The 14,605-nt window shown below is 36.2% G+C and overlaps 1 protein-coding gene across 1 annotated transcript in view; it reads right to left on the bottom strand.

Moving 5' to 3' along the window:
- The window catches only part of LOC102085467 (sodium channel protein type 5 subunit alpha-like), a 44,651-nt gene that overhangs the window by 4,131 nt on the left and 25,915 nt on the right, over window positions 1-14,605 (bottom strand). Inside the window, exons 15-23 of the mRNA XM_065050379.1 lie at window positions 13,879-14,232; window positions 12,674-13,126; window positions 10,327-10,438; window positions 9,429-9,583; window positions 8,814-8,987; window positions 7,077-7,214; window positions 3,823-4,077; window positions 2,892-2,945; window positions 1,862-2,003 (exon numbers count right to left, since the gene is read on the bottom strand). Coding sequence (XP_064906451.1) covers window positions 1,862-2,003; window positions 2,892-2,945; window positions 3,823-4,077; window positions 7,077-7,214; window positions 8,814-8,987; window positions 9,429-9,583; window positions 10,327-10,438; window positions 12,674-13,126; window positions 13,879-14,232 — 1,837 coding nt within the window. The remainder of the gene's footprint in view (window positions 1-1,861; window positions 2,004-2,891; window positions 2,946-3,822; window positions 4,078-7,076; window positions 7,215-8,813; window positions 8,988-9,428; window positions 9,584-10,326; window positions 10,439-12,673; window positions 13,127-13,878; window positions 14,233-14,605) is intronic.

Below are 14,605 nucleotides of genomic sequence, written 5' to 3'. Positions count from 1 at the left end.
CTTCACTATATGGAATCTTGATGAAAATCCCCAAAAAGCAGCAAAGAAATGAAAAAGAAAAAAATGCCCACTGATAGCATGTACTGAGAAAAATTGTTATGTCCACATCAACTTTTAGTGAGTGTTCAGACTCATAAGATGCTTAACCAGAGTTGTTTCTGTCTGTTGGGGTTGTTGTAACTGGGACTTTGTCAGAAAAGGAAATTATTATAGTGAAGTTGGACTGTTGTTCCTCATCCTACATATCCTTTCTGTCTTCAGATGCAGAGAGCAGAAGGATTTCTTGGTTGCTGTCTATCTCTACCAAGGGCAGAAATTCTTTGATATTTGGTGTGTAATTCAGCCTGTGGAAAGAATAAATATCTCCTGTACAGATTTTGTCTTCCAAACGTGAATGTTGAAATTGTAAACCTCCTATAGGGGTCTGCTTTTGTGCCATTTTTTTTAATGAGCAAGATGCTTATTTGTTTCGAGAGCTCCAAGTGGATTAATTGACTCAATTTGCCCTGATATTATGGATACTTTAATCCCCTAAATCAATCTAGGAGAGAACTCAACAAATAAACATGGCACAAAGGAGCTGAACTAACCCAGGGAAGGCTGACTGTTGCTCTCCTTTGGTTGTAGCATTTTCTGTTCTAAGATTTTTACTTCCATTTCTTACTGAATAAAATACTTATTGGAGCAAACACTTTAGGATAAGCGATTCTAATTAAAATGTCTTAAGCAAGAAAAACTCTAAATAGTTGCTATGTGAAGCCAGGACTGGAATGAAATTCAAGAATTACAAGAAATAAAGCATGAGATTATTATAAAGTAAATAGCCGTGGGACATGTACTACTCACTATTCATTGTCACCTGCAATAATCCAATTAGTTGCAGAAGCAATATCATGCAACTTAAGTAACCATGTCATGAATAGCAAATATTTAACGAACCTTTAGAAATAGGTTGTATATTTGAATAAGTGATAAATACTGTGTAAATTCCCTTAAATTAATGCCCACAAAAAATATTGCATTAGATGGAATGAAGAAAAAGAGAGTAAAATGAAAATACTACAGTGAATGAGGAAGGTTTTAATGTGGAAGTTTATTTCCATATGCCTGGCTCTCCTTTGATCTCCTTTGATTGTAGCATTTTCTGTTCTACGATTTTTACTTCCATTTCTTACTGAATAAAAATAACAGGGAATCTAAGAACTATGAACTGAAAACTGGAAGCAGTCAGTGCTTTGTGGGCTTTAAGAAGCCTTTAAATTTCTAGACAACTTTTTCTTGGGGCCATGGTTTGGACCTTACTGCAGAAATTTTTAAAAACCCCAGTAAATTAATCTGTAGAGTTACTTCACTGAAGACAGAATTTTCTAAATGTAGCTAGTATTAGACGTTCTGACTAACAAGGCATTTTGAAGTTTCTTTAGCAGGAAAGCAGGGGTTACTTCTCCCATGAGCAATAGTGTTTCTTGATTTTCCTTATCGCGTTTGTTAGGTGTTTAGTCTCAGCAAAAAGTCCTCCTCTGTTCTCCAAAGCAAATCTTCAGAGCAGAAGACAAGAATTCCACTCTCCTGAAGCAAAGTCTGTATAACTTTTTTTGGCTTCTCTTTTCCAAAACTACCAACTCCTTGTCTTCCTCCTTGGAAAAAATTAAGGACCTGGCATGAAAATAGAATTTCCAGGTAAACTACTAAAAGCTTTGAGGAAAAGGGGACTCCTATTTTCAAAACTTGCTATGTAAATGTTATTTGAAGTTTCTCCAGTAAAATAGTTATCTGAAAATGTTAGACATCTAGATGTCAAAGTAGCATTCATTTCATCAAGTTGGGATTATGAGAGAATCTGAATTAGCACATGAAGTACTTATCTTTTTCCTTTGTTGGTTAAAATTGCTGATAACCACTCCAATGAAAAGGTTCAGCATGAAGAAAGATCCGAAAATAATGAAAATCACGAAATACGTGTACATGGCTAAGAAGGCTTCAAACTTTGGCTGTTCATTTATCTGTTAAAAAAATCAAACCAGAAAAAAAATAACATTAGTAAAAATCAGATAATCACAGCTTTCCATTTCCAATTTATAATAACAAATCATTTTATTGTTAGAAGGTTTAAATTATTAAAGCCTTTCTTTAGATGTGCGAGTAGAACAAATCCAGCTCTAGCAAATTCTTAAGTAACAGATAAACAGTTCAAATCAGAAGTAACACTGTGAATGCCTAAATTAGACAAACAACTCAGACTAAATGTAATGGTGAACAACCATCCCCTTGCATGTTACCCCAGAAGAGACATAGTATTAAAAGTCCAGCTCACTACAATCAGGTACACAAGGAACGATCCTTTTAATTAGCAGCTATTTCAGTGCTTTCAAGAGTGCAGTGCTTGAATAAGTAAGTAAAATACAAAGGAAATTAAACATAGAAAAGTTGAAACATACTGTGCTTGTGAGAGGGTGAGAAACAACCCATGGAAATGGGGAAGAAATAGAAAGAAATTCAAATATCGGGAAAAAAACCTCCAGAAATAACTGCTAAAGATGCATGCTGTTTTAATGCTATTGTACACATTTTAAAAAGATGGAAATTTGCTTCAGAGACACAGTCCCTTCAAGACCTTCAGAACTCTGTTCCCAAAACAGACTTGTCCAAAATTTGCAATATCTTGCCCTCTGCATTCTTGACATAGTAGTTTTTTGTTTGGTGTCACTCCATTTTGACCAGTTTTCTTTTGCCTAATTTCTGGATATTTGGTACTCCAAGGATTATTGTTTCACTACGTAGTTTGAAGCATTCATCCACTTATGTTTTTGACTTGTTACTGCAAATATAGCTGAAAAATGAATTGTATGAATAGAAAAGGAAAGACGAAAAGGGAAAAAAACGTGACATACCTTTCGTGAATCCACTGCTGCATACATAATATCCATCCAACCTTTAAAAGTTGCCTGAAAGAAATCGGTTATTAAGGTTATTGGCACTAGAATTAGAATAAATAATAAGAATTTAAAAAAAGTAAAGCTAATATAAATGTGAGAAAAGTTGTGGAAACTGAGCAATGTGCTATAAAAAATGTTCATCACATCCTAAAATCTGCTTGGAAATGTAATTCACTGGAGTTCATTAAAAGAGTAAAATAAGTATTTCCTGAAAAGGAAAAAAAAATCAGTGAATCCTGTAAAATGTGTTTTAATGTTAACTCTTTTCAAATTGAAATTTTGTAAACTCTCTTCTTTTTGACAAAGCTGTAAAAGTTTCAGCTTAACTGGCAGATTTATCCTAAAAGGATAAAAATTTCTGAGAAAACAACAGACAATTCTTTCCAGCAATTTTTAGCAACTCTGCAGAATCATAAAACGCTTTGGAGGGTACAGGGTAAAGAATTTCATCTAGAAGAAGAGATGTGGATAATGACAACTTCTAAAAATGCCTTTCTCTCCTTTGTTGTGGTATTAGGGAGATGAATAAATTAGCATCCCAATACTTCACGACATATTATAATATAGAAATATAAATAAACTGCTTCATGCTTTTTCTTTCTCATCCACTCAGAAGTAACTTTTGCTAAAGAAAATGAAAATAACTTTAAATCAAATAACATGTAGACTATTTCAAGCTTCGTATGTTAATCAAAATTAAAGCAAAACTGAAAAGCCATGAACCACCATGCTTGATTTTAATACACAGTTGCATATGCTAAAGTGTTCTTTAGGAGGAACTGAGCAGCTTAAAGATAAGAGCTAAAAAAATCCCAGATTTCGTTGAGGTAAACAGAAGTGTAATGGTGTCTCAACACAAAACTGAGCATGTTTTTGCTTAACTTACCACTTCAAGAAGAGCCAAGTATCCCATCCCAACATCATCAAAGTTTACATCATTAGTTGTCCATGTTCCATTATACAAAAAACAATCTGTGATGTTATCAATGAGACTGATATTTCCTTTCTCGAGTGTGCATTTTGAAAATTTTTTTCCAAATAATTGTACTCCTGCAATGTTAAATAGGAGCCAGAAGACAATACAGACGAGCAAAACATTCAAGATTGAGGGGATAGCTCCCAAGAGTGCATTCACAACAACCTTAAATAAATGAAATGAATGAAAAGAACGAATTATTCCCATTCGTTAGAACACTTTCCCAGAAAAACAGTTATTATTTCTTCTTCTGTATCTTTTGCAGATTTTCACCCATAGAAAACTAGTAGATAACAAATCTAAAGCCGCCTTAGGCCCAACTTAAAGCTTGTCTTAACATGTAATTCTGTGGCATCTATCTTGCCTTTGTGAGGAAGGAAGTAAAACAGACAGCAACAGAATTATCCTTGCGTAAAAGAAATACATAAACCAAGATTATGAGTCTGTAGTAACTATGGCATCTAAAAATCGGTTATATGGCAATGGGTTTTATGATCTGCATTTGCTATATCATAAATAATCCTCCATTTTATATTGCAGGGTTTTTGTAAGAGAACAACAGCTTGCTCTCCATAACAAAATGAACCAAATAACCACTGGCAACTGACTGCAAACAGTAGATGAAGTAGAGAAGTTTGGGTTCCAAGCTGTTTTGGTCAGCACTGTTCCTTCATTTAGGCTTCCTTGAGGACAAGGTGAATGCAAACCCATGATGAGCACTAAATGGCAGCAGTGAAAATGGGACTCCAGCTTTTGGTGTCTGCACTGGTGACATCAAGGGACCTGACAAGCAGTGATAAGATGTCATATTCACAAATCCAGCACATTGATGCTGACAGGCAGGACCACGCTTGTTGCCAGTGTGAATTTGAGGACTATTCTCTACTTCTTTTCACCATCTTTGTCCACTTTCTCATGGGGCATAGTGAAAAACCTCTCTGGAAATGTTTCCCTGCTAGCATCATGAGCAAATTCTGAGCTTTTTATCCTGGCCTTGGATACTAGAAACACACAGAATGAAGCACATTGGAAGATCAGCTGTTCCACAATAGACCAAGTTGCTTGGTGTCTCGTCCAGTCAAGTTCTAAATTTTCTTGCAGTTGTTAATTAAGCCATTAAGCAGTATTGGTCCTAGGACTGACCTCTGAGCCACCAGTAACCAGCTGCCAGTTGAACTTTATCCTGATGATCTCCGCACATTGAACCTGGTAGTTCAGCCCATTTTTTGCTTAGTTCACCTATCCAAACCAGATTTATATTGGAGACCACACATGGCTCTTCCCTCCCTCAGGCATCTCAACATAGAAGATGATCAGGTTTAAGAGGCAAAAATTGCCCTTCCTAAATTCACGCTGGCTGTTTCTAACTGATTCCTTCTTGTCCTTCATGGCTTCCAGGACGATTTGCTCCATATCCATCTCTGGAGCCTCAAGTTAGTGTCTCATCACATTCTGTGAGCTAACACAGGTTAGATGATTTGCATTATACAATTTTTTTTTGTTTCTCACCACTGACTTTAAAGATTCCAGATACTCTGCTCAGAACAGCTTTTAAAATTCAGTTAGAAGAATCCCCTCTCTTATTAAGAAAATCACACCCTATTAAAGGATTGTTGTCATTCAGATCCACCCTGGAGAGTCTGAAATGTGGCCCATGCCCTTGTCTAAGTAACTGGCAAATCGAGCTGATATAAGCACATCAGCCTAAAGAATGGGGATTATGAAAAGAATTTACAAAAAGTGAAGGTTCCACTGAAGCAATGAATTAGTGATTCAATTCTTCCAGGTCCCAACTTCTTGCCTCAGACAATGAAAATAAATTTAGAAAGGACCATGGTCACTACGCTTCTTACATCATGGAGACTGATAAATTACAGCTTTTACAGTACAGGTTTCTTCCTCACATTACAGTTTATTTTCTGTAATAACAATACATATAGCTTCTTTTCTACTGACAAGTAATTTAAATGTTTCCTATTTTTTTCAAGCCTTTTTATTTTTTTTCAGAAAAATTTGCCACATAGACTGGAAGGAATTTTTCCATGTCCAGGATAAACCAAAGGATAACTTTCAGAAAAGTACAAGTCAAAAAAAAAAGTCCTTGTTCTGCAAATTGCACCAAACATGGAAATATGTTCCAGTGTTCACATTACTATAGGTAATAATTCCTCGTGGCAGCACATTATAATGAATTATCCTTATTTCATTTGTATTTATAAATTTCTGTGAAACTGTATAACAAGGGCAAGTGTAGAGTTTTGCATCTGGGTAGGAACAACCACAGGTTCCAGTGTAAGTTGGGGAATGACCTGTTGGAGAGCAGTGTAGGGGAAAGGGACCTGGGGGTCCTGGGGACAGCAGGATGACCATGAGCCAGCACTGGGCCCTTGTGGCCAGGAAAGCCAATGGTACCTGGGGTGGATTAGAAGGGGGTGGTCAGTAGGTTAGAGAGTTTCTCCTGCCCCTCTACTCTGCCCTGGGGAGACCACACCTGGAATATTGTGCCCAGTTCTGGCCCATCAGTTCCAGCAGGACAGGGAACTGCTGGAGAGAGTTCAGCACAGGGCAATGAAGATGCTGAAGGGAGTGGAGCATCTCCTGTGTGAGGAAAGGCTGAGGGAGCTGGGGCTCTGGAGCTGGACAAGAGGAGACTGAGGGGCGACCTCATTAATGTTTACAAATATGTAAAGGGTGAGTGTCAGGAGGATGGAGCCAGGCTCTTCTCGGTGACAACCAGTGATAGGACAAGGGGTGATGGGTTCAAACTGGAACACAAGAGGTTCCACTTAAATTTGAGAAGAAACTTCTTCTCGATGAGGGTGCCAGAGCCTGGCCCAGGCTGCCCAGGGAGGTTGTGGAGTCTCCTTCTCTGCAGACATTCCAACCCGCCTGGACACCTTCCTGTGTAACCTCATCTGGGTGTTCCTGCTCTGGCGAGGGAATTGGACTGGATGAGCTTTCAAGGTCCCTTCCAATCCCTGACATTCTGTGATTCTGTGATTCTGTTAGGTATTATTTCAAAATAACAACTATAAGATGTAAGTAGGCAATGTGAACCACCTTAATGCCATCAGGACCCGAAATAGAGATTCAAATTGTAATTTTCACAAAAATTTCAAATGCAGTTATTACAAAATATGCACACACACCTGCAATATCCTTACCTTTATCCCTTCAAATCTTGACAAAGCTCGTAGAGGCCTCAACGCTCTAAGACTCCTGAGAGATTTCAGTGCAGCCCCAGCGGGACAAACTGATGTGGCCTCAGAAACATTATTTAGTCCCCAGGAAGCAAATGACAGCTGTGTTCATTCAATTGAAACTGGGATTATTAAATGGTATAGAAACATTTATTTTCTTTGTGTCAGTAGACAATCATAGGCTGAATTTTACAGTATCTTCAACCAGTAAGTCAAATGCAGAAAATACACATTCAAGGTTATCGTAATGTAATTTACTTCACTTTTTCCTAGTATTTTTCAAATAATGTAATTCTTTTTTTCTAATTTGAAACACTTTTTTCTTTTTTTTCCAAAACCAGTTCGCAGAGTATTTTGGAATGCTAGTATAACAACCAAATTGGTAACTATGGTAATTTCATGTACTACAAGACCAGAAGAGATAATTCAAATAAATTATCCCCATTTCTTGCATAGTTTTTCTCAGAACTATATACAGTGATGCCTTATAACATATATAAGACGGTGGTGTGGAAACAAAAGTTATATTTCAAAAGACAACACCCAGTCTTCATTTTAAATTTTTATAAGAGAGAAAAAAGAACTAAAAACATCAGAAAATTGTTTCAATAATTGTTTGGGTTTTTTCTTTACTGTTCATGATTTGCCTCTTTCTTCGTGTTTGAATTTGTTGTTTCATTGTTTAGCCATTGGATATTTTCATGCTTTTCCTCTTTTTTGGAGAGGATTGCTATTATTATTACAGAAATGTATTTGCTAAAGTTATACGACACATTCTTTGTAAATTGTCATAATACTTTTCTGTTGAAATTTCCTAATACTTCACAACTTTCAGAGCTAACCATTCAGAGGCCACCAAACAGATACTTTGATGTTACTGGAAGTTTAGATGCCCTAGTTTTAAATATTTAACTTCAGTCTCTTCCCAGTGTATTGTTGACAAACAAAAATATCTCATTCTTATATGGCAAGATTGTATTATTTAACTTTGTCTTAATTCAGAATAAATACAGATATTTATCAAACAGTGTACCCCCTTCACCTCACTACTGATGACTTACTTGGATGAGGCTCTGAGCAACCTGATCTGGTAAAGGTGTCCTTGCTCATGGCAGGGGTTGGACTAGATAAGTTTGAAGGTCCCTTCTAACCCAAACTATTCTGTGATTCTATGATTTCAGCATTTCTCTTAGTAACTATAAAAAGGATTGCAAGGATTTCTTTGGTTGCAAAGCTAAACATGTTTTCCCGCATCTCTAAATCTCCAGTAAATGATTTTTCCAACAATATTTTTCAATTCCTTTACCATCTAAATTTCTTCTCCTTTGAGGAGGCAATTCTACTTTTTTTCTGTTTCTAAATGGCAGAGCTGCCAGCAGCTTCACATTTTTCCGTTATCTTAACTAATCTTAGTTTTATTTCTGATCACTAATTACACTCTCTACACTCAAAAAATGGTTTTAGAACCAACATGGTCCTCCATGACAGTGATACATAACGCATTTTTCTTAAGCAACTTCTGATTATTACCTACAATTTCCACCTAAATTTATCCTAGAGTGTCTTTTGATTGCAATTTTTTTCACTTTTTGGAAACTGTCATTTACACTTTTGCTTATTCACAACCAAATTTGACATGTAGTTCTCTGTGTAGAAAATATCAAAACTCAACATGCAAGACAAGCTTAATATAATACTTACACATACAATGATGAAGTCAACCCAACACCAGGCGTTTGTGAAATAACTGTGCAAACCATAAGCTACCCATTTCAGAAGCATCTCCATAAAAAAGATGTAGGTAAATATTATATCAGCATACTCTAGGATCATTTTCACATTTTTTCTGTTCTTTAGGTGAATATCTTCAAATGCCTGGAATTTCAGAAATCAGTTTTAAAACAGTTCATTAGTTTTATGGAAAATTATTTTAAAATTGAGCAGAAATACATAGTTTGGCTTATTATTCTAATGTTTTACTGAGCAGTCAGGCTGCTTTACAAATTTAGAAGTACTTCTATTTTTTTAAGCTTTCGTAAGTAATTTCAGACCCTGGATTAGCCTCCTAATTAAGTATACAAGCGTGTGAAGAACTATGTTGCATGAAGAACAATGAAGAAGACGATGATTCAAAATATTTAAATATCTTATCCAAGTTGGGGAGAGCCTTATAACTTCTAAGGGATATGTTTATTATACTTCTCTCTCCCTTGGGAAAGGAATGTGAGAGTAGAATTTAATTAAATACAATAGTGTAATTCTTTTCCTTTACTGACAACGATCAATTCAAAATTTGAGAAATTAAATTATAATTACCAGAGCAGCACTGCTCAAAATTATCATAAAAATTATAAAATTTTCAAACCAGCTGTGTTTTACAATTCGGTAGCAGGTTTTTCTAAATTTCCACCAAGTTCTGCCTGGAAACTCAGTGGTATCCACTATACAGCATGGGAAACATTCAACGCAACCTGAAAACAGAAAGAACAGTATATTGGCTCCATGGAAAACGTGGAGACATGGAATCTAAAAAGTGTAAAATCTTTTAAAATGAGCTTCTACAGACGATACAAAGAATGTGCTGTTTTACCTATGGAGTAATGCTGTGGCTGAAATTATCTAAAGATAAAGAAAAGATTTGCAGGCTGAAATAATCTCTTTTAATAGAGCAACTCATACATGGACAAAGCAGAGAAGCTGTTGTGTCTAGAAGCCCTACAGAATTATTATTTTAACTGATTATTTCACTTGATTGCACTAGAGAGAAATTACAACTAGATTCTCTGTTCACTGTTTCGCACCAGAAACACATTTCTTCATTGAGCACTTTTGCTCATATACAGATCCCTACAGTCTGATGCCTTAATATAAGACTGAGTCACTCACCAACGATGGCATTTTGCTACCTAAACATGGGGATATAGAACCATTTTATGTCTCTTTGGATATTCTACAGCTTTTGTGACAATTCTGACAACTTCCAGCGGTCGTCTTGCGTACTCTCGGGCATCTCACATGGCACTAAGTACCTGTGTTCAGGCATCCCAATCCTACTCCAGTTCTATGTGGACTTCAGGTATATTTATTTCAGGTTTTATGTTTATAAACAAGTGTCTCAGAAAAATAGTTTCTGCCAGTTTGGAAATGTTCCAAACAGATGTCTTTGAATTGTTTGGTTCATTTGGTGTCACCGGAATACATTAAACATTCTTACTTTCTCCGAAACAGTCCTTTGGAAGGTGTGACTTTTTAGGCTGGGGAAACATCTCCAGAAGAATAACTGGATCCACAGTGCTGGCTTCAGAACAGCTACTGACATCACATTTCTGCACAAGGGAAGGGCAAAGCAGAGAATTTATTTGATTTTAGTTAATAAGGTTACCTCCCCCCCAAAATCTGCAGTGTATAAATTCATAATGTTGCTGAACTACCAAAAGAAAATTATAAATAATAGGACAGAAAAGGCTAATTCCTACTCCTTGTTTCCATGGCTTTAATTTAATAAGTTTCTCAGTTTCTTCTAGTTGTCTACATTGGCCTTGCAGGAATGAAAATGCTTAGAAGATATTATATTGTGCTACAAGTTTACTTTAGAGAAATCTCTGTTTTCTTCATGCCAATCCAATTCTCTTTTCATTTTCAGAGATATGAGCTATGTCTCATAAGGCTTGAAGATGGAAAGGCCTGGCAGGAAAGAAATGTACATATGGTCTAAGCATTCCAAAGAATTGTAGTTATTGGTAGGTAACTTACAGACTTAGTTAACACAATAAGGAAAAGAAATATAGAGAAAAACGAATAAAGCAATCTATGAGCCATAAAGTGTAAGTGCTCTATATGACATGGAAAGGGAAGGCATGAGGAGGGGGATAAGAATGAGAAGCCAGAAGGGAAAAGTGCCACTGTTGGTAAGACACCAGGAAATCTTCAACACATTAAAAAGATAGTTATTTAAATTCATGAACATTTTATTATTTTTAATGTTAATTTTATATATATATATAATTAATGTATAACAAATAAAACTTCTGGCAACTTTATCTAAACCCAGAAAATGCCAAAGTGGTTGGACTTTTGGAGGTAGTAATCCAGAAAGTTGCTGAACTTCCATTTAATTTTGTGGGTCATTGGAGGGAAGCCATGATTCTTCACCTTTTTTGTTGTGGAACCGTATTGTAGTAAGTTTCTAGATCAGAAAAGTATGGTTGTTTTGGGAACCATTTCTAGAGAACAAATCTTTGCATCCGGCAAAGACAGCAGAGAGAATTATCTACAAAAATGAAGAGTATGTATCAGACATATAAAGAGAGTGTGTTTCTTGATTAATTTATGTTCAGTTATTTTTTACAGAATAATATATTAAGTTCCACTGCTGGCCATGGCTGTTTATGAGAGACAAACGTCAATGCTTAAGACTATTATTACTTCTAGAAAGATGTAGCATCTTCACAGGATACTTGCTACTCTTCAGAAAATGCCAGTTTGTCCTGTCAGTGCTGAATGAGAGAACTGCTGTGACAATTTTTATCTTTAGCATATTCCATAAGATGTTGAAAGTTATCATTAGCTCTTTTTGATCTTTTTTTTGGTATGTTTCCAAAAACACACTTACAGTTTCAGAAGCTCCGGAAATCTGACTCAAGCCGCTTGAACTCCGGCATTGGTCTCTACGTCTTAATCTGTCTCCCTGCATGAAATAATACAAAAGAGTTGGTTTTCCACATTTTTCTACCTGACAGTCATTATTAAAAGTCAAAATTCTGTAGCAGAATCTAAAGAATCCACAAAATGTAATAGTTTTCTGGTTTTACAGGTAACTAAATGGTATCCCTCAAAGGCATTTAAAAGAATGGTTTCTTCCTCGGTTGCAAATAATGCGGTCTTGTGGTTATACTGTGGAAGGGTATCATTTCTCAAGATCTCCATTTAGCCCACTGATGGATTCCTGCATCCAGTTCACCAGGCTCTGATGAACTGGCTCGTAGCAAACTTTGCAGCTGGACCCCAACAGTCTCACGTTTCTAGTTGGAAGAGCTCAGCGACTTCACTCAGCTCTCTGCCCTTGCCACTAAAATTCCAAGCAATATGAGATTCCACTGCAGCAGGAAAATAATGTTTAAAATATTAAGAAACTATTATTTTAAAGTGAAGCTTTTCTTTGCACTCCCTTTGGATTCCATGCAACTGAGAAGCAACACTTAAGCAACACAAGAGGCCTGCCTTCCACAAATTCCTGGTACCATCTGTAAGGTAAAGGAGACAAGAAGAAAGAATACATCTTGATCAAACTTCATTTAGCAATTGACAGCAATAAATGGAAACAAAACAGACAGAAGCAGAATTATGGCTGTCAATGTGGAGAATGGTGAAAAAGTGGATATGCAGCATCTCTCATTGAATAACTAAGACCATTTGGTAGTTCTTGCACTTTGAAGGTACTAGAAGAACAAAGAAACTAAAATGGCAGAAATGACAGAAGGGATATTATTTACTCTTGAGCCTTTGAGATTATATTTACAGATGCAAGTTACAATAATTTTTCAAATATTCATATTCCTTACCTGTTTTCTGTGTTCTATTTCTGCGCATACACTGTGCTCATCATCACCTTCATCAGTGTAAGTCTCTGATATAGCAATGGGAGCACAGGTCCTATGACTGCTTAAAAATTCTTCATATTTCCTTGTTACTGGGTAATTCTCTTCAGTCTTGTAACACCCACTGTCAAACCAACAGTTGTCTACATCCTTTCTGACATCTGTCATGGCATAGTTATTTTCCTCTATGTCTTTGGTAGAAACTTTCACCAAAGTCTTCTTTTTGGCTGTTGTTTTGAGGCTTCGTTTCATTATTTTGCCACAACGGTCCCAAATTTTGTCTTTCACAGACTGCAGGCCCTTGCGAATCTGTGCAATGGCAATCTGACATTTAGTCATTCGTCCAGGATCTTCTTGTCCCCCAGAGGAGTCTGTACTGAATGAACTCAGCAGCAAGGCAATGAACAGGTTGAGCACCTTAAATAGTTAAAGTACGTTGGAAACACTACTACTAACAGAAAAAATATTTCAGAAAACCCTCCTTAGAATTTAAAAAATTCAGTCTTGCTCTCATCAACCACTGCAATGAAATTATTTACTGTTATACTGGAATATTAATATAACATGATATGGCTCCTTCTAGAAAAAAGAAAGCAAGAGAAAAAGGAAGTGAGGATTTGGGTATATCAAATACATTCTCACGTACTCTGATGTCCATAATGTACAAGGAGGTGGATGTGTTGGAAAACAGTGGACAAAGGTAACTGTTAATAACGCCATCATCAAAAAGGATCTGGTATAGGCCAACAAATCAAGCAAAAGAAAAAGACTTTGTCTTCCAAGTATATATATATTAGATCTTGTATATGTCACACAAATAAGAAAATCTCAGTACTGTGAGCTTTTGATAATATAAGGATGAATTGGTAAGCATTAAAAGCACTGAACAGTTTGGTTATTTGATCCTAGCAACACAAAAGATGAAGAAATCAGACATCAAATTACCAAAAGCACTGCAGTTCTATACTCCGGGTAAAAGGAATAATTTTGTGTGAGAAAGAGAAAGGGGAAAATGAAAAAAAAAAAGACAAAAGACAAGCACATATTAAAGAACATCCAGAAAAGAGAATAGTGTGAACACTCTTCAAATTATAACGTTTGCCTTGGAAACCAAATGCCATTGTAATTGAATGCATTAAGTAGAGACTGAAAAATAGCTTGAAACTCACCACCAGGTTTCCTATCAGCAGGACTAGCAAGAAAATGGGAAGACATAGCTCTTTTCCAGCCACTTCCATACATTCCCACATGGTTTCAATCCATTCTCCACATAATATTCGGAATATAATCAGAAATGAATGACAAAAATCCTTCATATGCCAGCGTAAATTCTTACTGGTGCTTATCTTACACCAACGTTCCTCATAATAACTGCCCAAAACCTGCTTTCCTACTACAGCAAAAATAAATACAGTGATAATCAAAACCAGAGTGAGGTTACCCAGAGCACCAACTGAGTTTAGAATTATTTTCATAAGAGTATTTAATGCTGGCCAGGACTTTGCCAATTTGAAGATCCTGAGCTGTAAGTAAAACACAAGAGAACAACGTGAGTGGTGAACACTGCACAGGTAGCAAAGCACACAGACAAACCAGACCCTGCATTTATCATGCTGCCTTTACTTCAGTAACATCATTTTCCCCCCAAATAAAGGTTATTAATTGTTCTGATCCAAAAGCGCTGTGCTTAAGCTCAGATGATTAATATTACCAACAGCACAAAACTGCCAAAACTTTTAAATTGTTTGTGCTCAGTTAGATACAAGAATGTGTAAGTCTATTAGTGTTAATAACAAAACCAATAATAATAGTAATAATAATCGAGTGGCTTATATGTCCTTGGAGGAGGCTTATGAAATGACTGCATATTTGACCAAATCAAATGTAATCAGACAA

Source organism: Columba livia, chromosome 2 (genome assembly GCF_036013475.1).
Source record: "Columba livia isolate bColLiv1 breed racing homer chromosome 2, bColLiv1.pat.W.v2, whole genome shotgun sequence".
NCBI lineage: Eukaryota > Metazoa > Chordata > Aves > Columbiformes > Columbidae > Columba > Columba livia.
Note: the sequence above shows the minus strand (reverse complement) of the source record. Positions and strands in the feature narration are given on the sequence as shown.